We start from the raw sequence: 25,391 nt of genomic DNA, 5'->3' as shown, positions 1-25,391 counted from the left end.
ACAGAAATTATATAGCATTCCCTAGATTATTTTGCATTTCAAAATAAGATTTAAAGACATAGTGGTGACATAAATCTATAATTCCAGTACTTTGGTACTGGGAAGTCTGAGACAGGAGAATCAAGTATTTGAGACCAGAATGGGCTACACATTGAGAAACTATTATAAAAAGAAAAAAAAAAATAAGATTGGGAATTAATCTTAATACCAATATAAATTACCCAAAAAATAGCTAAAGGCTGGCACGACATCTAAGAAGGCAACAGAGCTTACTTACAAGCCTTAAAATCTAAATTCAATCCCAGGAATCATGTGACAAGAGAGAAACAACTACCAGAAGTTATCCTCTGACCTTCCTTTGCACTAGGGCACATGGGCCATGAAATAAATACATAAAGTAGTCAAGTGATTTGAAAGGACTCCTATTTGGAACCCATAGATAAGGATGTGAGTAGGAAGGACACTCCAGCATACTCCAGCATAAGCGAGGGGCAATCATAGTAGCCAATAATCCAACCCTCCATTTGAAAACTTAATGAAGAGCAATTTAAATTAAGAAGATTATTTAGGGACCCACAAAATATAGTTCCGTTGGAAGAGTATTTATTTGCCTAGCATTCAGGAGGCCTTGGGTCTAGCATCATAAAATGGGTATGGAAGCAGACTTGGGGTCTGGGGAGACAGGAGCAGGAGGATTAGTTGTTGAAGATCATTTGCAGCTATTTAGGTAGCTGGAGGCCAGTCTGGGTTAAATGAGACACTATCTTTAAAGAAAAAGTTATCTGTGGTCTGGAAATTCAGCTCAGTGAAAGAGTACTTGCCAAACATGTACAGGCTCCAACAATATAATATCAAAAAGTTGACCTTAAGCTATGTCTTCACTTTTAATATGATGCTCTAGCTAGAGCTGCATCAGTTTATAACAGTATGAAGACGTTTAAACTACACCAGACAATGGAAACAAACCTCTACAACTTGAAGTGGGGAAAAGAAAATATATTATTGGTTTTTAAAACATTACTCCTAAAAAAATGTAGCTTTCTTGTGACTCTTTGGTTTGTTTGGAGGTTTTTTGGTTTACCTTTTTCTTGGGGGGGGGGGGGGGGGGCTAAATGTCTATAACATGTAAAGTATGAGTAGACAAACATATAAATCTAGGTGCATATACAAGAACACACATGTGGGTAGGAAAAGAACACACTTGCACAGAAATGTTTCACTGACAGTGGTCCTTGACTTTAGAATGGAAGATATTTACCAAGGATCCTAAAACCCACTCTACAGGGGAAACAGGAGGCTTGCTTTGGCCCAAACCAATTCTCTCAGCCCTTATTCTTATGTTTTCACTGACAGCATAAAAAACCTTTCAGTACTGAAGTTCTTACTGTAGTTCTTAAAGCTGAGTTTAAAGCAAGAGGTTCTAGATACTAAGAATAACATATTAAAACACTAGTTATTTCAAAACATTTAATTTCTACATATTAAAATGTGATTTTTCTTGCTGTAGGCAATCTTGAGCTGTTTGTACATGTAAATTCACCATGTACAATGACATAATGAATGCATTCATCTAGTAAACTTTATAACTGAATCAGACCAACACAAGCTCCCAATCAGCTCGTCTTTACTCAGTACCATTAAGAAAGTAGTCACTCCTCTGGGAACAGGTAAGCTATCAAGCCACAACCAACCTATGTTTATTTCTTATGTTTGCCAGTTTAAAAATAATAAACTATCTTCTTATATGGTATATGCGTAGTTTGAATATGAAATGTCCCCCACAGGCTCCTGTGTTGAGCACCTGGTCTCCAACTAGATGTACTGTTTTGGGAAGTTCTAAAACCTTTAGGAATGGGAGTCTCACTGGAGGAAGTAAGTCACTGAGGGTAGGGTTTCAAGTTTTGTAACCTGACCCTGCTACCTCTTCCTATTACCTGAGAGCCACTTACCTTGAGAACTATGATGGGTTGTAATTCCTTAGAACACTGAGAAGAAATAAACCTCTTCTCTCTGATGCTGCTGCTTTTCAGTTATTTTGTCACAGTAAAAGGAAAAGAATAAAATATACAAAGGAAAAGAATGTGATCAATTCAAAATTTACCATATGAACAGTAAAGGGATCCTGGCGATTCAACATCGGCAGAAAGTATGGCCAGGCAGTGCTCTTGCTTCGTTTCGCATAGTCAAAGAAAATGCTGACACGCTGGTGATTTTCCTAAAAGAAAACCAAGCACATAATGATTATATACTGCTTCTCACTGCTTATTGTATATTCCATTAGTACGTATGATTTTTTTCTACTGTACATATGTAATTTGTCTCTGTCATTATTAGATAACAGTGGCAAGAACTTGAAAAAACTGCTCACATATCCAGAGTCGAGAACAAGAGAATAAATTAAAGTGTGTGTACCAGTGTTCAACTTACTTTCTTCACTAATAAATTTCAGGATTCCTACCTAGGTATGATCCTCAGTGGGCAGGTCTTCCCGGCTCAACTTACATAACCTAGATAATCCCTCACAAACATGTCCACAGGCAAAAATGATCCAGATAACCCCTCACTGAGACTACCTTCCCAGGTGATTACAGAATGTATCAAGTTAACAGTTAAAACTAACCTAAATAAATAAATTATAAAAAATTTTAAAGACAACCATCACAATAACATGAAGTATACTGTATTTATAGCAAACTTCATACACAAGCAACTACAGAACACTAACAAAGAAAGCATTAGTAAATTTCATAAAGGAACATATTTTCAAAATATGATAATTAACTGGAGAGATGGCTCAGTGGGTAAGAGCATGTTCTATATGGTGGGCATGACTGTGCCGTAAGACAGGGGTTCAATTCCCAGCACTAGCATAGAAGTTCATAACTCCAGTCCCAGAGAATGCAATACTCTCTTCTGGCCTCCACTGGCACCAGGCACCACATGGTACACAGACATACATGCAAGCAAAATAAAACAAATAAATATTTTATGTATATATATATATATATATATATATATATATATGTGTGTGTGTGTGTGTGTGTATACATATGTATGTATGTGTGTATAATGTATATAGCATATATGTGTGTGTGTGTATATATATATATATATATATATATGAATGATAATTACATATATTGTTGAGGTTTGCTCCCCTCATTTTGTTCCATGCCTGCCAGCTATTTCATATTGTTGCTATAACATGCCTGCCAGTCATTGACACAGAAAAGTAACTGGACTCAGAACAAAGTCATGCTGATCACAGCAAGAGAAGGAAGTTGGAAGGGGGGAATGATATAGAAGTGAAGAAGAAGGGAAGAAGAAAGGAATGGGAAACAGGGGGAGGAAAGGACAAGGACAGAGACTGACAGACTAATGTTAGGCTGGCTAAGATGGCTCACACTTCATCCCAGCATTCACCAGATTCAGACAGGACCCTCTAGAATTTGAAGCTAATTTGGCCTACAAAAAAGCAAGATCCTGCCTCAATTAAACAAAACAAAACGTAATCACTAGACTAAGATTCAGGTATGTTTGACTCACTCCTGTAATCTCAGTACTTAGATTACTGCTGAGCAGAGAACTGCCATGAATTCAAGGCTACACAGTGAAATCTCAGACCAGACACAAAAGGACCCTCCTCAAACAGCCAAACAATAACAACAAAATTAGACAAAAATAATTTTTTACCATGCAAAAAAAAAAAACAAAAAAACACCATAAGCATAGACAAAATTAAAATACAAACAGATATACTACTCATGATGAATTCTGCAAATTTATAGAAGAAGCAAACAACTTGGGACTGGAGAGCTAGATGACTGCTAATAATCTACAGGACAATTCCAGTTCCACTGATTCAAACACCCTGTTCTAGCCTCTGCAGTCATGTAAGTGATGCACAAATATATAAACAAAACACCCATATACATAAAATAAAATGGACCTAAACAAGACAGAAATATAAAGTAGACAAAGACAAATAATTCAAAGATAGTATTTTAAAAAGTTCCCTTTAAAAATGTCAGAAAATATTCAACTTCATGTATCATTTCAAATAAGGAAAAATGAAACCACCTGACAATGTCCTCTGCCAGCAAAGCTGCAGAGAAACATTCTTCTCATTTGCTGCTAGTGAGAATCCGAAGTAGAACCCTGGACCATCTCTTAACACAAATACAAATGCAGCTATCCTTTATCTAGCAGTGCAACTTTTGAAAATTGTACTATAAACAAAATTTGAAAGAATATTTGTACAAGGTTACTCTTTGCCTCATTAGACCTGAAAATGAAGCCTTTTTGAACTGTTGTTATTATAAAGTATAAAACAGCAAAGGCCCCAAAGGAATATACTCACCTGCAGCATATCATCAACCATGGTTAGTATGTACTGCACTGTCTGTTCTTTGGAGATGTGCGTCATCAGATTTATAAATGTTTTAGCACACTGCAAAACATCAAATTAATGTTATTATTCTCTTCTTTTTTTTAATTTTAAAACAGCATCTCACTATGTAGTCCTGGCTGTCCTAATCCTCACTATGTACAAGAGGCTGGCCATAAGCTCAGAGATTCCCTTGTCTTTTCCTCCCAAGTACTGGAATTAAAAAAAAAAATCTATAAAATATTATTTGTTTCATAGAACAAGAAATGCTATTAGATAGCCAATTATAGAAAACGTGTACTTTTTATACACATTACAGCAGACCCGAGGACTTCACCATGACTTGTGTCAGATTTTTGACTGTTTATAATGATAAGCTTTAAAATAGTTGCTGTTTTTAAGGATACCCACCTAGCTATTATCACTCTTGATTACTCAGGACAGCATAACATCTTATAGACAATTAAAGTCTAAAAATGATTCTAAAATGTATTTATTATTTTTGAGATTAACTTGGAAGCAAAACACTCAAGAGTGCCGGAGATTGCAATCAAAAAGCCTTGGTCTACTATACCCTACAGCATATCAACAATATGGATCTCTCTGGAACGCAATAAAAATTGGAACCAAAAACATGGTACCTAACAATTTTCCTAAGGCCATTATAACAGTCTGAACTGTACTTAGACTCTTTCACCCAAGCATAGCTCTGCATCAAAAAATGTGATAGACAGTCAAATAGCATCTTACTTGGGTACCAGGTTCTAAATTCAGCATGTAAGTCAATTAAAGCACAATTAAAACTATTTCATATAAGTCTTTTAAATCATCCCAAAAAGTATGGCTTTGAATAAGTAACACAATTCAGTAACAAGTTTGGAGTCACAGTTGGAAAATCTTTGCCTACTCTAAGGCAGAACAGATTGACAAGATTCTATTCAGTACCCACTCATTCAGTAACTCCTCCATGTAAGAAGCAACAAGAAAATATCTTATCAAAGTCATACTCTTCCAGAATTTACTGTATCTAATGTGTGTCTGTGTGCGCGCATCCGTGCGCGCAGGCAGGTGTATGGTGTGTCTGAGATATACACATACATACATATGTATACATATGTACACATATATACATCCATACTATCTGTTTGGAATATACATATATTCCATGGACAGATAGTCCACACACTATATGGAACAGAACTTTTAAATTATATAGCATGAAGTGGAAATTTCTGGTTTCTTTGGAAACTCAGTTGTATCATATGATGTTTTTCTGGAAACTGTCTTGTAAGAGGTCTCGTGATGTTCCTGGAAGTTGTCTTGTAAGAGGATGTTTTGCAGAAACATGAGAGGGCATATCATACTTTGCTGGATCAAGTGCTTAGAAAGAATATAAATATAACCCCACAGACAATGAGAGAATGCTCTTGCATTGCTACACCTTGCAACACTTTACTGGTCTCTGCTAGCTTCACTGGTCTTTATTAGTCATGCAACACTTTGCTGGTCTTCACTGGTCCTCGTTACATAGAGAGGAATGCACCAAAGAACATCTCATGGTGTTCTGACTGATTTCTGCTACTTCCACTGTCTCAATTCAGGGGGACCTTGCAGTTTTTGCTGGATAAAGCTCCTGCTACTGACATGTGTTTGGTATTTGCTATTGGACTGGACTGCCACTACTGATTTGTGTTTGGGGTTTGCTCTTGGACTGGACTGCTGGTATCCTGACAACAAAGAGTGTACTCATCGTAAAAGAACTATTTCTAAACAGGTCCACAATCCCCTTTTCCTATAAGCCTTCTTTTTCCCCTACCTCTGCTCAGTAGGCTAGAAGGGAGGTTGAAGTATTCTAGAACCCTAAGTAAAAGTAGGTTTAGAAAAATCTAAGCATACAATAGCATTTCTAAAATAACCTTTACAATACTGTCAAAGTTAAAAGTAAAAATACTTAGATAATTTAATCAAACATTAAACTGTAATCTCTTAGCAAAAAATAAATTTCACATATAATGCTCAATAAAAATTTTTTAATATACTGCCATTTTCTTTGATTAACAGCAGGTGCTGACTTCCTGGCATTAACATAAAATGCCCAGCACACCAAATACTGGAATCCAAAAGAACTAGTTTACTCCTTTAATGAGGATCTTCATATATTAAGACCTTTCCCCACTCTTATAGTGATACAGTGATTCATATAGTGCTGACAGGCATGAAAAATTGGGGTTGATCAAGAGGGAATCTTTAAAATGTATATCAAAAGCCTTATAAATGTTTAAATTATGTGATCAACAATCATGTTTATAGAACTTAGTATCAGGTAATTATTAATATTGTTCACCTCAAAACTCCTTGTAATGGGAAAAAAAGCCCGAAATTACCAAAGTATGTAAAGTATTGGTTTCAAGCATTTTATGATTCACCCACTTAATAGATAACTCTAGATTTTTGTTTGTTTTGAGAGAACTTCTTCCAAGGAGAAGACAGAGCTTCTCCTCGGAATTTCTTTTCTTTTCAAACCTTTAAATAAATTCAGTCTTCAGTAGAGCTATGTAGCTCTAGCTGTCCTAGAACTCATAGAGATCTGCCTAATTCTGCCTCCTGAATGGGGCAATTAAAGGCCCGTGCCACTGTGGCCAGCTCAGAATTACTTTTAAAAGCCATTATTTGCATTAGCAAGAGTGTAGGCTTAAGTCTTGAGACTGAAGTGAAAGCACTAAGTGATAACACAGATCTCTTGAACAGAAAAACTATCAGGTGAAATAATACTTTTTTATAGTTGTTTAATAATATAAATTACAAAAGCATATCAACTACATATATATCTTAAATTATCATACATGAAAAGCTCTAAAGCAATTTAAAAAGAAACAATGACTAGAAATCCATCTTAGACATAAATATGGCAAATTATCAATGGATGTATCTATATAGAGACGGTATGAGGAGACCATGAGTGCAGCTCAGAGGCAGTACAAGAGCTTAGCATACATGATGTCCTAGGCTCAACGCCAGCACCACCACCTCTTTAAGATGGAAAAAAAAAAAATTTAAGTGTGTGTATATGTAAGTATAAGTGAGTGTGTGAAGAGTGTGTGAAGAGTAAGAGGGAAGGAAAGGGAAGGAGGAAGAGGGGGCAATACCAAAATATTTTAGATTACAATACAGGGGTCTCAAAAAAGCTCAGAGTAGTTATAAATATTTAATGAGAAAAAATGTAAGTCCTACATAATCAAAGTAATAGGATGCCCCTTTCAGCTACAAATTCAAATATTCAAATTAAGCATTTCAAATATTACTACTGATAATGTAATATTAAAAAATTAACAAGTTTGAAAACTGCACATACTTCAAAAAAGTGCCTTTCATTCCACAAACTCTGAAGGTTATTCATCTGGGCTTAGTTGTACAAGCAGATAAACACAGCCACACAAAAGACTAAGCTAGAAGGATTGTAGGTTCAAGAGGAGCCTAGACTACAATGTGAGTTCAAGGTTAGCCTGAGCAACTTAGTAAAGTCTTATCTCCAAAAAGAAAATAAAATTCTAAACTAAAAAAGGAAGGGGGGGGGGAGTAAAGACTAGAGAGAGGGCTCAGAGGTTAAGAGCATTTGTTGCTCTTGAAGAGGACCCAGGTTTCATTCCTAGGACCCACACAGCAACTTAACTGTTTGTAACTCAGAAAATCCAACATCCTCATCTGGGCTCCATGGAACCATGCACAGATGAATGCACTGTAGTTACATGCAGGCATAACACTCATACACGTAAAATAAAATAAATCTTTTTTTAAAGGTTTAAAAAGAGGCCTAGAATATAGTGTGATTGTAGAAAACTTGCATGGGCATGTTTAACCCTCAGTACAGCAAAAAGTAAAGAAAACAGGAGGAATTCAAAATAAAGAGATTGCTATGATGCATAGCGCTGCAGTTCCAGATATTTTATAGGAGGATCACAAACTGGAGGCCAGCTAAGCACAATTTAACAGAATCTTGCCTCCTAATAATAAAGGCTGGGATATAGCTCACTGGTAGAGCACTTGCAAGTGTCTAAGCAAAGAACTAATGGGTTTTATCCCTAACATGGCAAAAAGTAGTTAGCACTAATGCTAATAACATACAAGCAATAGTCGTGAAGCGTTTTCTAGCATTTTAATTTTTATGTTGCAGTTGGAGACTGGAAGTTGAATCCATGATCTTTCTTGTCCACGCTAACTAGGTACTCTAACACTTGAGCTACACCTCAGGCCTTTCCAGACTTTGTAATGATAGGGACATAAGTGTTCATTATGAAATAAAAGTAAGGCCTTTACCTGGCTGCCTTCAGTTTGAAGCATCTCTTGCTTGTCCTCGGAACTTCTTTTCATTTCAAACCTTTGAATAAATTCACAATCTTCAGCAGAAATCATCTGCCCCCTAGAAAGTAAGAATGAATTATTCTGTTCATTAAGTCCTGAGCAGCCACTGTGAGAGACACAGAAATTGGAAAGACTTTTCCTTCCTCCTTGGTGTGTTCTAGAAAATTACAAGGGCCACTATTTTGTGCTAGGTTCCTGTATTGATCCCCATAGAACTAAAGAGTCTGACAGAACAGAAAATAAAGCAGACTAAGTTCCCAAACCACACAGTGTCAATGGGCAGAGTAAAGAGCATCCTGTGCTTAAATCCTAGCCAAAACACCAAACTTGACTTACCTAACCATAACCAATTCTACTATTCTGGCTCTCCATCCCCACCTTAAGACAACAATTTAGACATGAGGAATGAACTTTCTGGTCTTTATGCTCACCTTACCCATTAAACTATCCTCCTGTGGTCAGTCCATCAGAAAACACTCCATTTTATGGAAAAGTATTCCCTGACTGTAGAAACACAAAGGAAACTGGTAAACATCTTTTAACTCATTAAAATTTGTCTTTTGATAGTTAATAAGGGGCAAATGCTGACTAAGTGCTGACTAAGAGCCTTGCTATTATCCAAAAGTCTAGCTCTACCACTTAGTGACTGACTCCATGTAGTCTGGATTAATTTACCTAAGGAAAAGAACAAGAACCACATGACTTTTGAAGGACTTGTATAAAGGACAGAACTACATAATCAAGATGCAATTAATATAGCACCTGGCCCACTGCAAGGATTCAATAAAATGTTACCTCTTTTACTCAAAGTCTCACTCAATTTCCCCCTATCCCAAGGCCAACATATTTCCTTGGCCTTCAAACTCATTACACCCAAAGCCACTTTACAGTCAAGTTCTACAGTCACTTCCTGACATTTTTTTTTCTTCCAGTTGAGAATACAGACATCTTCCTTCTCTTTGAAAAATAACCTAGATGAGCAGTGGTGACACATGCCTTTAATCCCAGCACTTGCGAGGCAGAGGCAGAGGCAGAGGCAGGTGGATTTCTGAGTTTGAAGCAAGCCTGGTCTACAGAGTGAGTTCCAGGACAGCCAGGGCTACCCAGAGAAACCCTGTCTTGGAACAACAAGAAAGAAAGAAAGAAAGAAAGAAAGAAAGAAAGAAAGAAAGAAAGAAAGAAAGAAAGAAAGAAAGAAAGAAAGAAAGAAAGAAAAGGGGAGGGGAGGGGAGGGGAGGGGAGGGGAGGGGAGGGGAGGGGAGGGGAGGGGAGGGGAGGGGAGGGGAGGGGAGGGAAGGGGAGGGAAGGGAAGGGAAGGGAAGGGAAGGGAAGGGAAGGGAAGGGAAGGGAAGGGAAGGGAAGGGAAGGGAAGGGAAGGGAAGGGACCTCTCCTTAGCCAGGCATAATGGCTCATGCATTTAATCCCAGCACTGGAAGGCAGAGGCAGAGTCAGTCTGGTCTATATAATACATTTCAGAACAACCAGAACTGCATAGTGAGACCCTGTTTTTTTTTAAAAAAAAAAAAAAAAAAAAAAAAAGAAGGAAAAAAGAAAAGAGAAGAAAACTAACCTCTCCATTCTGATCTCTGTCCTCTCCAAAATCATCCTAGATTACCATTTTCCTCCCACTAGAGTTCCTTCACCATTTATAGTTTGTATCCAACTGTTAACTTTGCTTTTCTTCCTGAACTCCTTTCTAGAGATTCAAGTCAAGAGAATCCAATCTTCCTCTCTCCACCAAATCACCTCCAGCTATCTCATTTCCAAGTAAAAACAGATTCGGCAGCAGCATCACTAAACCTGTAATCTCCAATTCCAAGATAGCTAACCCTTCTAGCTGCTCTACTCATCAAGGACTCGGGTATGGCACAATAACCATCACCACCCCCAAATACTAAGGTCTAAATCCTCCTTGCTAAGACACGACAGCAGAACAATCCAGCAAATCACCATATGACTCACTTCAAGACACATACTTGCCTTAAAAGAAACTAAACCACAATAAGCTACTTGAAGCCCTCAGTCACTACACATTCAAGCCTGAGGTAGCCAGGGCTCCCTACACGGCAGTCCCCATTCCTTCTGCTTAGATTACTTCTGTGAGGCTCTTCATGTGTTCTGTGAAGACTACCACAATAGCTCCTACAGAGCTATTTATTCCTTCCTTGTCATGTATCTCCTTTTGCTTTATATCTACATATGTGTGCATGTGTTAGGTTTCTTCATTCAATACTTAGCATAGTTTATATTTAATTTTTAAGAGTCTGTTAATGTATCATGATTCTTGTATCCTCAACATTACAAACCCATCCCCAGTTGTATTTTTATACTGCCTAGTTAAGTAAAAGCTTAATAAAATATAAATACATTTTATTAAATTGATGAACATTCTTTTTTTTTAAGATTTATTTCTTTTTTGTAAGTATATTGTCACTTTCTTCAGGCACACCAAAAGAGGGCATCAGATCCCACTACAGATGATTGTGAACCACCATGTGGTTGCTGGAAATTGAATTCAGGACCTCTGGAAGAGCAGTCGGTGCTCTTAACCACTCAGCTGTTTCTCTAGCCCACAAATACATTGTATTTTCATAGCATATTAATTCATGAGGGCAAAAGCATGCAGGACTTTGGCACAAGATAACTCCCCTACAGGTTTTATATCTTCCGTAGATGTCCTGGTACAAGATCCACTGATTATGTATGTCATATCCAGCATATAACTGTTCTTTACCCACTAGTGTCCCCATATCAGAAGGCTCAAGAATATTTGGCTATATTTGAGGAACATTTGCACACAAACATGCAGAGCAGAGGGGGCTTACAAAGGGAATCTATAACTCAGTCAACAAAATAAAGGTCAAAACAAGAAAAAAAGAAAATAAGATGTATGTAGGACCAAAGGCTCGGGACTGGAAAAGTACACAATTGAAAATCACTCCAAAAGCCAGCCAGAAGTTCTGCTGCCCTGCTAGTGCTTTATGGTCAACACTCCTCTGTTTACATCACAAGCAGTCAGGCTCTACAAGCATGCAACTCCTTGTCCTCTAATCTACAAGCTTTGTAGACTAAACAAGTCAGGAGTTCGCAGGATTTACACATTGACCAATGGGGAAAATTGTGTGTACATCTTTCTTTGTCAGACCTTTAGTGGCTGGCTCCACAATATACTAGGTCCTTTAAAACAGGAATATGGATGTCATCCTAAACATCTTTCATTCACACATGTCAAATTGAGCACTATCATTCTCAAATATGTCCAGTTGTGAGCATTCTAACAGGCTTAACACTCCCACTACAACCTCTCCCTATGACTCGGCTAGTTCCCACAAACCTACCTTACACTGAATGTAGACAATTCATCAAGCAGTGAACTGGGTCATCTACCCCATGCTAAGCAGCCTTAGCAGTGACTTTCAGGAGACTTGGCATTTTGGTTCTTGTAGTGGCAGAGTGCATCCCACGTTCACACTCACTGTACAAGTACTCTACAGCAAGGCTCCTCAAAGCTCCCCCATGAAGACAGACTGTTTTGAAAAGGCAATTCTACAATATGAACTGCCACCTATAACTGACTATCACTTTCATGTGTTGTACAAGTTGACTTTTAGACTTCAAATACAATTTGGGTTTCATGACTTAAGAATCATCTTGAAAAGCACCAAGTAAACAACCCCAACTCCTCCCAAGGCCCCCGGGTCCCCAGAATATCACAGCCACCCCCTGGCCTGCTGTGAGCTTCAGCTCTTACCACTGCTTACCTCCAAACTACATCACTTCCAGCACAACCTTCCCTTTATGACACATGGTCAAATAGCGCTCATCCTTGAAACCTCAACTGAAGGATCTTCTGATGGTGGAATCAGCTACCCTTTTTTGTACACTCATAAACCTATCTTCCTATCATAGCTAACAATAAAGTAAAGGTCTGTTTTGATACTATGAGTTCCTATTGAAATGCTATTCTATATAACCTTTGTATAGGCAAGACAAAAAAATAAGCAACAGATTTCTTTTTTTTTTTTTTTTTTTTTTTTTTTTGGTTTTTTGAGACAGGGTTTCTCTGTGTAGCCCTGGCTGTCCTGGCATTCACTTTGTAGACCAGGCTGGCCTCGAACTCAGAAATCCGCCTGCCTCTGCCTCCCGAGTGCTGGGACTAAAGGCGTGCGCCACCACGCCCGGCTGCAACAGATTTCTTAATTCAAATCTGACTCTCAGTAACTCAGTTATAAATATGCCAAAATAAACTCATATGAAATAAAATGGTGAAATATTATTAAGAATAAATGAGGGCTGATGAAATGGCTGTGGGGATGGGGGAGAGGGTCACCGCACCTACCACTCAAGCCTGACAACCTCAGTTTCATCCCCAGTGCCAGAGAACCAGTTCTCCCATAGGTTATTCTCTGATTTGCAAAGGCATGGCATGCAGAACACACATGGTGCATTACAATCATCTGTTATTCCAGTTCCAGGATATCTGAAACCCTCTTCTTAGCTCTGAGGGCACTAGCATTCATGGGCCACACATACATACATGCAGGCAAAAACAGTCATACACACATTATAAAATAAAATAACTACTATGAACTGTTCTATTTCCCCAAGCAGTTCCTACCATATCTGTCAGACTCCCTAAGACAGCTAGCTATGGAGAGAAGGAAATGTTAAAATTAATTTATTAGTATTTTTCCAGTATTTCTCTCATAGAAGCATGACCATGAAAAAGCCTGATGGAAAAGCACATGACATCCATGACTCACAACAAACCAGTACGCACTGAAGATAAGACTGCCAGTTCACTTTGTTCGCACGAACTTCAGCAGCCTTGGCCGCAATGATGTTAGTTGGGACAGCAGCATCCACAGCACCTCGAATGTCCATCTTGGTCATCTAAACTTTATGATTTTGAATGTTTCCCACAGACCTTCAAGGTAAAAACAGGATAGCAGCCATTTAATTTTTTGAACTACTAGTATTAATATAACCATATTGATTTCACTTAGCTTGAATATTAAATATCCTAGGTCTGAAAACCATTAAAGTATTTCAAATTTTGTCTACCACCCCATAAAAGGCTTTCTATTGACTTGTTCTTTTTCCAGGGAAGAGTTTTTAATTATTAGCCTCAATAAACACTGAAACGTTTAAAATGACCACTTAAGAGACAGACAGCAAAATCAGAACTAAACTGAATATTAAGGCCGATCTCTTTGACCACCTTAGTGCAATCATACCCAGTGCTTACAATAAAAATGACCCAGAAGTCCACTACTTTAAATCACGTTCTAATCTCTTCTACAAAAAGTAAAATTAAAAAGGGGTCAATTATGGTATTTATTGGCATCTATTATCCTTCGATTTGCAAAGACACTATATTAATTCCTTTCTTTAAAATTACTGATTCAAAATAAAATATACTAAGAGGTGTGGTATACCAGGGCCTTCTTTTCAAACAGAAATTGACAAACATTTTCAAAATCAACATTGAAAGAAATTTCTGAGACAACTTATTTCCAACCAACAATAGGAGTCTATTCTGACAAGAAAAATATACAATAATGTGCTACAAAAAAAAAAAAATTCCCAGTCCTCAACGTAATAGATAAGTTACATCTCATTCTACTACGATGCAAAAACCATTCCCAAAACTTATGTTCTTACCTACGAGCAAAAGGAGGTTTAAAAAGAAAAAAAAAATCATACCCAAATTCTATTCCGCGTTGCCAAAGTGCTTAGTCAGTGTGGAACTTAAATTTCTCTTTGTGGGAACTTGCTGCCTGATCAAGCAAGGTCGGCGCAGACTGCGGGTCCCAGGTAAAACCGGCTCCATCCGGGAAAGGCTGGAACCAAAGGCACAGCGCAGCCTTCCCGGGCGGCCCGGCCCCCGCGGCTCTCCGGGCCCCCGCGGCTCTCCCCGGCCAGGCCCAGGCCTGCCCACCCCCGCGCTCTCTGCTTCCCTCCGAGGGGAGGAAGGCCCTGCGGCTCCGCAGACCCTGGCGCGGCCGGCAGGGAAACCAGTCGGCTCTCCGGAGCCGGGGAGGGACCCTAGGCGGCCTCACCTGGATAGCCTCGGGGAGTGAGGGCCGCACGGGCGGGCAGGCGCCGGTCGAGCTCCGAGGTCTCAGTGGCCACGGGAGACCCAGAGCAAACCGAAGGCGACTCCGTGGGAGACGTTGGGAGCCTCACTCAGAGGAAGCCGGAACAGCTGCGAAGTGACAGCAGCGTCGGGCGCGTGAGCAGCGGCACGTGACCGCAGCGGAGGGCGGAAGCCGAGAGCGCCCAAAACTGCTGGACCGCGCACCAAGTGGCCTTTCCCAGGCCACTTAACTTGGTCACTTCAAGCTGGCAGAGCTCGCCACCCTGCAGGCCACGGGTGCCAAAAAGCCAAAAATCTTTGGAGAAGCTTGATTTATGACCTTTGAGTGGTTTGGATTTGTTTGAATTAAACATCTCAGCGGGCCAGGCATTCATACTCCGATTTTAAGCATAAAAGTCAGACTGAGAAATGAGTCATAGTCCCATGGTATAAATATATATAGACCCACCAGTAATACATGTCTCAGAAAAAGTTATTCATTGTTTACCTAACTTCATTTTTCTCTAGGCTTATATGATGAACAGAGACAGTCTATGGTTTTAGAGCTTTATTGTAGGAAGACAAAGAGAAAAAGAGAAGATAAAAGAAAGAGAGGGGCCGGCCATAGCCAAGTGGAGAGACGGGGGGAAGGGAGAGAAGGAGGGCTAGAGAGGAGAGTAAGAAAGGTGAGAGCTTAAGAGAGAGAGGAGGTCCCAAGCAGCCCCTTTTATAGTGGGCTGGGCAATCTTGTAGTTGCAGGGTAGCTGTGGAGAAGAGCATACCTGGCTATTGTCAGGTAACTATGAGGGTGGAGTCTAGCCAGAATGCCAGGAGCTTGAGGCTTTGTCTGAGTGACTGAGAGTCACATAATTATGGAGTTGGGGAGTCTGTGGTATCAGGACCTGTCTCTGGGATTGTGGCTCACTGTTCCATTGTAGAATTTTCTACTGGGTCTCTAAAGCAAGCCTCACTCAACCAAAATAGGCTTGTCTTTCACAGTCCCACATCATTGCCCTTTTACAACCTCAAGAAGGCTTTCCCCCAGCATATCCAACCTATTTTCTGTCCTTTTTACACAAACTATAATCTATTAAGCTTTTATTCTTCCATCTTTTAAAATTTTATTGTATTTTTAATTAAAATATGACTGCATAATTCCCCCCCCCATGTTCCTCAGCTTCCTCTTACATTCATAGGCTCTTCTTTTAATTATCAGATGTATTTGTTAACATATATTCATATATGTGATAATTATTATATAAATACAACCTGTTAGATTCACATAATATTATTCATATGTGTATTTGGGGGGGATGACCGCTTAGTATTAAATTATCAATTAGGAAGCTAATCCCTGAAGAATTCTCACCTCTCTGCAATATTTAATTGCTTATATCTCTTCACACTGACATGCTATCATTATTCAGCTCTTGTTTAAGCAGTTATATTGCTGAAAGTTCATGTCTAGCTTTCCTGCCCTATCTAGAAGTCACAATCTTGCAACAAACGTTCTGGTCTTCAGACTCTTAAGATCTTTCTGCTGAAATCTTAAGATCTTCTGATGTTTTGTTTTGTTTTGTTTTTTATTTTGGGGGGCTTGGGGGTGTGTTGGCTTTGTTTGTATCAGCTGAAAGTAGGCTGCCCAAAACAGCTGTTCTCTCCACTGTGACGAGTTGTGGCTTTCTGTAATGATCTCCATGTGCTGCAAAAAGAAGTTTCTTTGGTGAGGAACGAGAACTATGCTTATCTGTGGTATAAGGATAAGTAGTTACAACACAGTTAAGAATTATACAGGTTTAGGAAAATGACAGAAGCTGGCTCTTCTCTAAAAACCATGAGCTCACTAGCCACAGAACCCACTGAGCTCAATTAGTGTTACTTGCATGTACATGTTGGTGGGGGGCGAGGGGTGTTGTTTATGGGCAACTTACCAGTGGCTATACCTCTTTAAAACCATGACTCCACTTCCCCAGCAGCCATTAGCTGGCAATAACTTCTCAGCTAGGGGAGGGGGTGTTAGGGGAAAGGCTCCAGTGTCCATCCCCATTCGTGCTAGAGTGTGGAAAGGTCTCATCTCATACAGGTCTTATGCAGGTAAGCACAGCTGCTATGATTTCATGAATCCAACAGCTATGTCCTGTCCAGAAAGTACCATTTCATAGCACTCCAATCTATCCTGTAGCTCTTACATTCTCTATGACCTCCTTTTCCATAATGTTCTCTAAGCTTTGGATAAGAAGAGAGTGTTGACATAGGTTCCGTTTAGGACTGAGCACAACATTCAGCACTCTCTTATTCTTAGTGCTTCACCCAGTTATGGGTCTTTGCATTAACCACTGCCCACTTCTGTAGTAGGTTTGGCCTAATGCTGCTTGTATTCTAATTTGGGTCCCCAAAATTGTTTGCATGAGAGAGTCCACAGATCTACATGTAAGACACTGAGGGACCCTACCCCCAGTTGGTTCTGATTGGTAAATAAAAATGCTGGCAGCCAATGGCTAGGCAGGACAGACAGAGGCAGGACTTTTATGATTTCTCAAGCTTGAGACTACCGGAGAGGAAGAGAAACAGGGAATATGCACCATGCTGGGAGAGTGAGACACCATGCCTGAGAAAAGTGCAGGACAGAGAGGCATGGCCACCCTGTGAAAGAGCTGGGAGAGCATGGCCCAGAGAGCAGCCCAGTTGGGCAGCCCTCTGGGTCCAGAGCAACCAAGACAGAACTCAGAACTTAGTAAATAATAACTCAGGATTAACTCAGGCAGTACCCTAGCTATTGAGCTGTTTAAGGCATATCAAAATTTAAATAAAATATAAAGGCTGTGTGTGTGTGTGTGTGTGTGTGTGTGTGTGTGTGTGTGTCTTTCACTCAGGAACACAAACCACTGAGGCAGTAGCAAACCCGCCCAGATTTAATTCATAAAAATACTTCAACTCACTTCCACGAGAGCTTCTAGGCCAAGGTTGAGATTAACACTAATCTATGTGTATAAACATAAATATTTAGAAGACAGTTTGACAACATGTCCATTTAGCAAAATCATATGACTAACATAGCCATTGGCTTTTGGCCACTCAGATATAAATTCCTTCCCATGGGTTAAGCCTCAAATCCAATCAAAAAGTAGTTACCTGTATGACACTCACACCATTAATTCACTAGCATACATGTGTGTGTGTGTGTTTTCATACATACCAGCATGCACATATGTGTATATGAGTATATGTACATGTGGAAGCCAGAGGTCAACCTTGGGTATCATTCCTCAGGAGCTGAGCCCTGTGCTTCACACATAGTGGGCATGCATCCTACATCTGAGCTATCACTTTTCCTTGAAACAATCTATAAGGAGAATTAAGTAATTTTAGTATCTTTGTATCTAGCCTCAACAGCTACCACTTTGAGTTCTGTGTTTGTTTGTTTGTTTGTTTATACATCCAGATCTGGGAGTTTATCATTTTCCTTTTACATTAAAAGACTTCACATAGCAATTCTTATAGGTAAGGTGCAATGCTGATTAATTCTTGCAAACTTTAAATGTCTGAAGACTTCTATATTTTGCCTTCATCTTATAATAACATATTCAGAGGGAAACAAGTTCTTGCTGACCATTTTTCTTTACGTTTGGGTTGCTATTGTTTAAGTTCCCTACTGTCTTCCCGCTGGCACAGTCCCTGTGTGCAGTCCACTCAGCTCCTTGGTGAGTTCATTTCTTACTAGTTTTCTTATTTTCTCTGAATGCTTTTAAGACTTCTCTTTGTCACCATCTTGACTAGTTTTAGAATAATGTGTCTTTTCATAGTTTGATGTTTCAACTGAATAGCTCATTTCTGAATATGGGTTAAATGTAGTCCTGCTTCATGGCATGTCTGGAAATATTAGGATTGTTGCCTCTAAACAATAATGAGTTTTATTCCAAGACATACTTCCATTACCAAGAGTATAATCTTTTGTGTCTTACATAAGCTTTGTTAGAAAAGACCAGGGCAGTGTGTACTCTGTGTTTAATTTCTCCAATGATGAAGCAAATATTGTGAGTTTTGAGTACCCAGTGAGAGATGGAGCATAAGGCCTTTGAGAATGCTATGAGCTATACCCAGCCTTTTCTGAGTTCCAAAGATGATTCTCTGTTTCTGGGTGAATCCATCCTGACCTCAACTCATTTCTTCACACCAGTACACTGATACCAATGAACTGGAACCTATGAAGGTCTCAAGGTTTCCACTTTGAGTAGCTCTTCCTTTCCAGCCTTCTGAGCACTTGATGCCCAAGCATCTACAAGAATCCCTGCTCACTTCTTCACCTTCCAATCTAAGTTCCTTCCCTGAATCAAAGCCTAAAACCTTTCTCCCAGCATGAATCCAGGACACAAATGGGCCTTAGTGTATTTGTCTTCTGTCACTTTGGAATCACTGCTCTTTCAGTGCTGATATGCAATATCTGGGTACCGTTTTTGTTTTTATAAGGATCATCAAGTTTTTTGCTTGCTTCTAGAATGGGGAGAGAGGATTGGGCCACTGTCAGTCTGTCTTGACAATAAGGAGAAACCTTAGTATTCTTGGGAAAACAAATCTAAGTGGATTTTTTTTTTTAATTTTAGGAAAGGCAGAAAGTGATTAGATACTAATAATAAACTTCAAAAAATAAAACAGTTAATTGCAATGACTCAAGAAAATAAGGGTGTATAGGGGACTTTTGGGATAGCATTTGAAATGTAAATGAAGAAAATATCTAATAAAAAAAAAGAAAAGAAAAAAAAGGGATACACATACCTATATTCTAGGTGCTCCAGAGGGGGAGACAGGAGGAGCCAGAGTCCAAAGTTAGCCTTGTTTACACAGTAAATTCAAGGCCACTCTGGGATTGGGACCCTGTCCAAGAAAGAGAGCGAGAGGGCAAGAGAGCGAGAGAGCGAGAGAGCGAGAGAGAGTGAGAGAAAGCGAGAAAGAGAGAGAGAGAGAGAGAGAGAGAGAGAGAGAGAGAGAGAGAGAGAGAGGAAAAAGGAAGGAAAAAAGTTCCCTGTCCAAGAGACAACTGAGATTTTCATCTAAATATATTCAGGATCTTTGTCCTCAGAACAATTCCATGCAGTCCTTGATTCGCATCTTGCATTCTCCAGAATCATCTGCACCCTATGCTTAAGGAGAGAACTAATCTCTTCTATTGAGATTTTAAGACTCTGGTTGTTTCAACTGTTAAGTCCTTTACAACAAAGAATAGATGCAGATGGCAAAAATGTGTGCATCCTAATAAAAATCATTAAAAAGCTCGTTCCAGCAGGCCTGAACATGGCAAACAGCAATGACAGGTTTTGCCTTTTACCTTGCTCCAACTTAGCTCAACCATTAGATCAGATTCCTAAAGCTAGCCCACAGTGCCCATTCCCTTAATTGACCAGTGGCTCACTCCTAAAACTGATCACCAAGACCCAACTAACAAAATATCAAGCTCCAGGAATCAAAATTCATTATTTTGACTAACCCATAAGAACTTACCAACATGTCCTAACTCATTCTAACACAGACCTCCCCTTTTCCCTCTTAAAATCAAAACCTGTAAAGTTATTTGCGCTGTTTCTGTGTGATTCAGATTCAGCCACTCTTTGCCTTGCTTAATAAAGGATCTATTTGCATTTGTTTTTGTACTTGGAAATTGGTATTTGTGGGTGGTCTGTGCCTAACCCAGGGTCCAGAGGGGAGCACTACACGGTAAAAGGGTCCCTCCAGTCATGAGATGTCAAAACTGTCTGTGGAGAGGATGGAGATTTGAAGCAAACACCTGAAAAACCAAATATGGAAATCCTTTCTTCCTACAACTTCCATTAATAACTTAGCAGTTATGGCCTGTGGGTTGACTATGAAATAGGCTGAGATTAGAAGAGATGTTCTTATATTTCTAAATGTTCCTCTGAGCCACCCACATGAAGTTTCTTTCATAACTCAGTTTGAATTCAAGCCTTGCCTGTTATATGACTATCACATAAAAGCATGTATATATAATATTGTCTGTTTGAGCAAAAACTGGGTTACTGTTCACAACAACCGAAAACAAGAAGAGCAGGACATAAAAAACACGCAGTGGGGGCTGGCAAGATGGCTCAGTGGTTAAGAGTGCCGATTGCTCTTCCGGAGGTCCCAAGTTCAAATCCCAGCAACCACATGGTAGCTCACAACCATCCGTAACGAAATCTGATGCCCTCTTCTGGAGTATCTGAAGACAGCTACAGTGTACTTACATATAATAAATAAATAAATCTTTTTTTTAAAATGCAGTTTTGTGAGGGAAGAACTGAGTTGCTTACTTAGAGTTGCAGACAAGAAAAGTACAATGGTGACATTATCAGTCCAACATGATTTAAAATCACATAGATGAACCCCTTGGTATGTCTGAGACAGACATTTTAAATTGGGTTAATTGAAATGGGAAGACCCATCCTACACGTGGCTGATACTATAGCATGGCCAGGAGACAAGGACTAACTAATTTGGCCAAATTCTTTGGACACAGGCAGAATACAGTCAGTTCATTGCCTGCTGTTCTCCAGGAGTTATCCACAGTCAGCAACTCAGGCCTACTTGCTTCCTAGTCTAAATCTTGAGTGCTTCCTTCCCTGTGGACACAACCCCAGCATTGCTTTCACGGAGCTCTGGGGGCTTCGATTTCATAAAGGCACTAAGGCAGGAGGCAAAATCAGAAGGGTACCATGAACGGATGGGGAGCTGCCTCAAAGGTCCCCTCATATGGCTTTCACTACACATTCATTTGTCATTCCTGAAGCTTGTTCTAACTTGAGACACAGGGCTACAGCCGAATGACTTACAAAGAAGAAACTTTCTTTACTCACCTTCAGAGGGCAGTCTTGGCATACTCACTCAGTAAGCAGATCTAGCTGGAACAGACCGCTAAGATAGGTGGTGGATAAGCCACTACTGATCCACAGAAGGGATCAGCCTTTGGCTTTGCTTTGAGTAACTTTGCAAGAAGGTCCACAGCAGTCTCAGACATGGGCCAGCATTAGAGAGCCAAAAAAAGAGAGGATCTACAAGTGTTGGTAAAACCAGATGACACTATTCCTGTGGGGCATTTGTTAAGAAAACATGCCCAGCCTTTCCCAAGAAAACCAAGGGTACCTGGAAGAGCATCTTTCCAGGAAGGCTGCACGGGCACAATTGCTGCCCCTCTTCAGAGCAGAGAAAGATTATAATCCCAGTATTCACCAAGACACAGAAAATGAAGTGGGATCCCAAGATGTAACTGGTGTCAAGGTAAGATGATCTTCACAATACCCACTGTCTTTGGCAGGCTAAGGATTAATCTGTGAAGAATATTAAGGCAGTAGCCAGTTTTATCATGGTAGACTATTGATGATTTATTAAGAATATTTTTAGAATAATTTACAGGAAACCTAAAAATTTGAAAACTCTCTGGAATCCAGTTTTCTCCATTCTAAACAGCTGTGTTTCACCATTGCTTTTTTTGGGTGTGTGTTTTGTTTTTAGTGGTTGTGGTGGTTTGTTTATTTATTATGCTTTTGTGCTTGAGTCTAGAGTCTTGGTTTCAGGCATGCTAAGCAGGCATTTAGTCACTGAGCTACACTCCCATAGTGTTGGCTGTTTGGTTTTAGGTGATACATTTTTAAAAAGCAGAAAACCTACATACTTAGTTTCTTTAGCTATTGCTATTTATTCTTGAATGTTTTTCTCTGATGTAAATATTTTATGATAAATAATTGTGGAAGAAAATATAGACTTCTTTCTAAAAATATTACTACAAGGTAATGACAAAATTCTATTGGAACATGAATATTAAAGACCTAAGAGATGCTATTTTTAAATATATAGCTTCCTAAAGTGAGTTTCCCAAGTGTGAGTTTCTGCCATTAGTCAATTTTACTTTCCAGAGTGACATTTCTCCTATTCAGTGTTGTATATTTATTTTCAGAATGTACAGAGTAAGACAGCAAATCCTCTTATCTATTAATAGAAGCATCTCTTAGAATGTTACTGGTGTGGAGAGGCATGGACTTGTGCACATGTTAAAGAAATAATTGGCAAAACTCAGAAATAAATGATGCAAAACCAGAAAACTTGCCCAAGTAAGTTAGCTAGCACTGGAGACTACAGTTGTCCCTGATAATGAACATTATGTGGTAGACTCTGCATTTAATTTCCTAGACCTGTCCTTTGATGTTATTTCATCCAATTGGCACAAGCAGAAGAAAGGTTAAAAGAAAATGTAAATACATTTATTGTGAGTCTTTTTCTGTAGAAATGATTTTAATTTTCTGATGTTTGTGAGCAGATCATGCATTTCTGCCTCTCCAATCACTGCCTTCCACTAAGTACAGAGCTGTATCTGATTAGCTGCTCATTCCTGATGCTCTCAGCATTTCACTGTGTAGTTAAAACTGGCCTCAAACTCAAAATTCTCCTGCCTTAATCTCCTGAGTACTGTAGCTAAAAATGTGTCCCACCAACTAGATCTTGATTAGCAAGTATCTAAAAGTAAATAATATTCAAAAAAAGATTTCTACAAGCTAAAAATTAGACAATATTCTTAAAAAATAGACAACAACAAAAGAGAGAGAGAGAGAGAGAGAGAGAGAGTGTGTGTGTGTGTGTGTGTGTGTGTGTGTGTGTGTGTGTGTGTGTGTTTCCATGTGTATTCAGGGAGATTAGTTATAGGGCTCACCTGATATGAAAGCCATCAGGTGCTTAAAGTTCATTATATAAATGGGGTAGTATTAGCATACTGTATACACATCCTCCTGTACATTTAAAATCATATCTAGACTATTTGTGATAAAATAATTTAATATACTTATTAAATAATTATAATATGTTAAATTAATACAATTTATAATTAAAATAAAAATATTATTCAAATAGTTATTATTCTGAATTATTTAGAAATAACAAGAAAAAACTGTGAATTTTCAGTATAGATGTGAGTTAATATATATACTATTTATAGAATGCATATGTATATAATTCTCAGTGTCTGCTTGTTTAAATCCATATATGCAGATCTGGAAAATATGGAACCTTTAAATAAAGAATGCCAACTGTGTATGCAGTCGGATATGTGGACAACTTTATATAACTATTTAATACAGATATATGTAGTTGGATATATGTACAACTTTACATTACTATATAATACAGATATACACTTTATATATGTGTGTATTCTATTAAAATTTTAGATGTGTGTCACATGAAAATATAATATCCAGAAATTTAAGAATAACCAGGATACCTTCAGACAGCATTCTGGAACCACTGCATTCTGTTGGTCCCAGGTAGTCCAATCTGCCATCTTGACCGTGACTTGTTACCCCAAATAAGCAGGTTCCAGCCTGGACAGCAGCCACTGAGAACAGCAGGCAGTGGTCCAGTTTGGATACTACTGTCCCTTTAGTCCTGTTTTGTCTTTAAAGAAAACTTTTCATATTGCATTTGAATGTACAAATGATACATATCTCTACCTAACAAGAAAAAGGTTGGCAATATTCAGTTATTTGGATCCTACAAATCAATGAACTGTTGTTATCTGAAAAACCTTGGACTAGGTATTAAAAAACAAAAAAGAAGTAGAAAAAAGCAGTCTATGTCTTCCCTGTTGATTTACAGTATATTACAAAGACAAAACCACTGCCATATTACTAGCATTGCTCAAGACGAATATAGAACACATATGTGATTACATTCTTTCATATCAGTAAGGAGGTAAAACAATGAAGGATAGGCTATCATCTGTCTTAGTCAGGGTTTTATTGCTGTGAAGAGATACCATGATCACAACTCTTACAAAGGAAAACTTTTAATTGGGACTGAGTTACAGTCTCAAAAGTTTAGTCTATTATCATCATGGTGGCATGCAGGTAGACATGGTTCTGGAGAAGGAACAAAGAGCTCTACATCTTGATCTGCAGGCAGCAGAAGGAGACTGAGACATATTGGGAATAACTTGAGCATATGAGACCTTAAAGCCCACTCCCACAGTGACTCACTTTCTCCAATAAAGCCACACCCAGTTCAACATGGCCACATCTCCTAAGAGTGCCAATTTCTATGGACCTACAGGAGCCATTTTATTTCAAGCCATCACACTATCAATCAAAGAGAGGGAGGGAGGGAGGAAAGAAGGAAGGAGGAAGGAAGGAAGGAAGGAAGGAGAAGGAAAGAGAAAGGGAAAGGAAAAGGAAAAGGAAAAGGAAAAGGAAAAGGAAAGAAAAGGCCAGCTGAGTGCCCCCATTCTTTTTTCCTGAATCCTGACCCATTTAGATATAAAATCAAGCAGCCTCATGTCCTGACTGCCCCTGCCAGGGGAGACTTCATCATGCCTTCCCCACTGTACCAAACAGCGTTGGAAAACTATGAACCCAAACAAAGAATCCTTATCAACAATCTATAAACTTTTGTTTTTGCACACTCACAGACCATTTTGGTAGACAGATTGTAAGAGCCAGAGGATCAAGGAGTTTGCTGTGAGATTGTATCTGTTAGTAATATTAATAGGTTCCTCCCTAAAGTCTCATCAACATAATTGCTCAAATGTGAGC

General features: G+C 39.0%; 2 protein-coding genes across 4 annotated transcripts in view; one reads left to right on the top strand and one right to left on the bottom strand.

Annotated features, from left to right (window-relative positions):
- The window catches only part of Atp6v1h (ATPase H+ transporting V1 subunit H), a 74,044-nt gene extending 59,046 nt beyond the window's left edge, over window positions 1-14,998 (bottom strand). For 2 of the 3 annotated variants that reach the window (XM_021176841.3, XM_021176995.3), the window contains exons 1-5: window positions 14,810-14,998; window positions 13,528-13,674; window positions 8,702-8,804; window positions 4,361-4,450; window positions 2,102-2,215 (exon numbers count right to left, since the gene is read on the bottom strand). In XM_021176841.3, coding sequence (XP_021032500.1) covers window positions 2,102-2,215; window positions 4,361-4,450; window positions 8,702-8,804; window positions 13,528-13,640 — 420 coding nt within the window. In that variant the 5' untranslated portion in view covers window positions 13,641-13,674; window positions 14,810-14,998. Of the gene's footprint in view, window positions 1-2,101; window positions 2,216-4,360; window positions 4,451-8,701; window positions 8,805-13,527; window positions 13,675-14,453; window positions 14,790-14,809 lie in introns of those variants that run through there. The other variant, XM_021176920.3, reaches the window with a different exon arrangement.
- A 6,798-nt stretch (window positions 14,999-21,796) lies between these two features.
- The window catches only part of Rgs20 (regulator of G protein signaling 20), a 154,671-nt gene continuing 151,076 nt past the window's right edge, over window positions 21,797-25,391 (top strand). The window contains exon 1 of the mRNA XM_021165499.3: window positions 21,797-22,092. Within this exon, the coding sequence (XP_021021158.2) occupies window positions 21,925-22,092 (168 nt within the window). The 5' untranslated portion in view covers window positions 21,797-21,924. The remainder of the gene's footprint in view (window positions 22,093-25,391) is intronic.

This window comes from Mus caroli, unplaced genomic scaffold (genome assembly GCF_978045245.1).
Source record: "Mus caroli unplaced genomic scaffold, Mus_caroli_1 scaffold_1, whole genome shotgun sequence".
Classification (NCBI taxonomy): domain Eukaryota; kingdom Metazoa; phylum Chordata; class Mammalia; order Rodentia; family Muridae; genus Mus; species Mus caroli.
The sequence above is the reverse complement of the archived record's forward strand: the minus strand, read 5'-3'. Positions and strand labels throughout refer to the sequence as shown.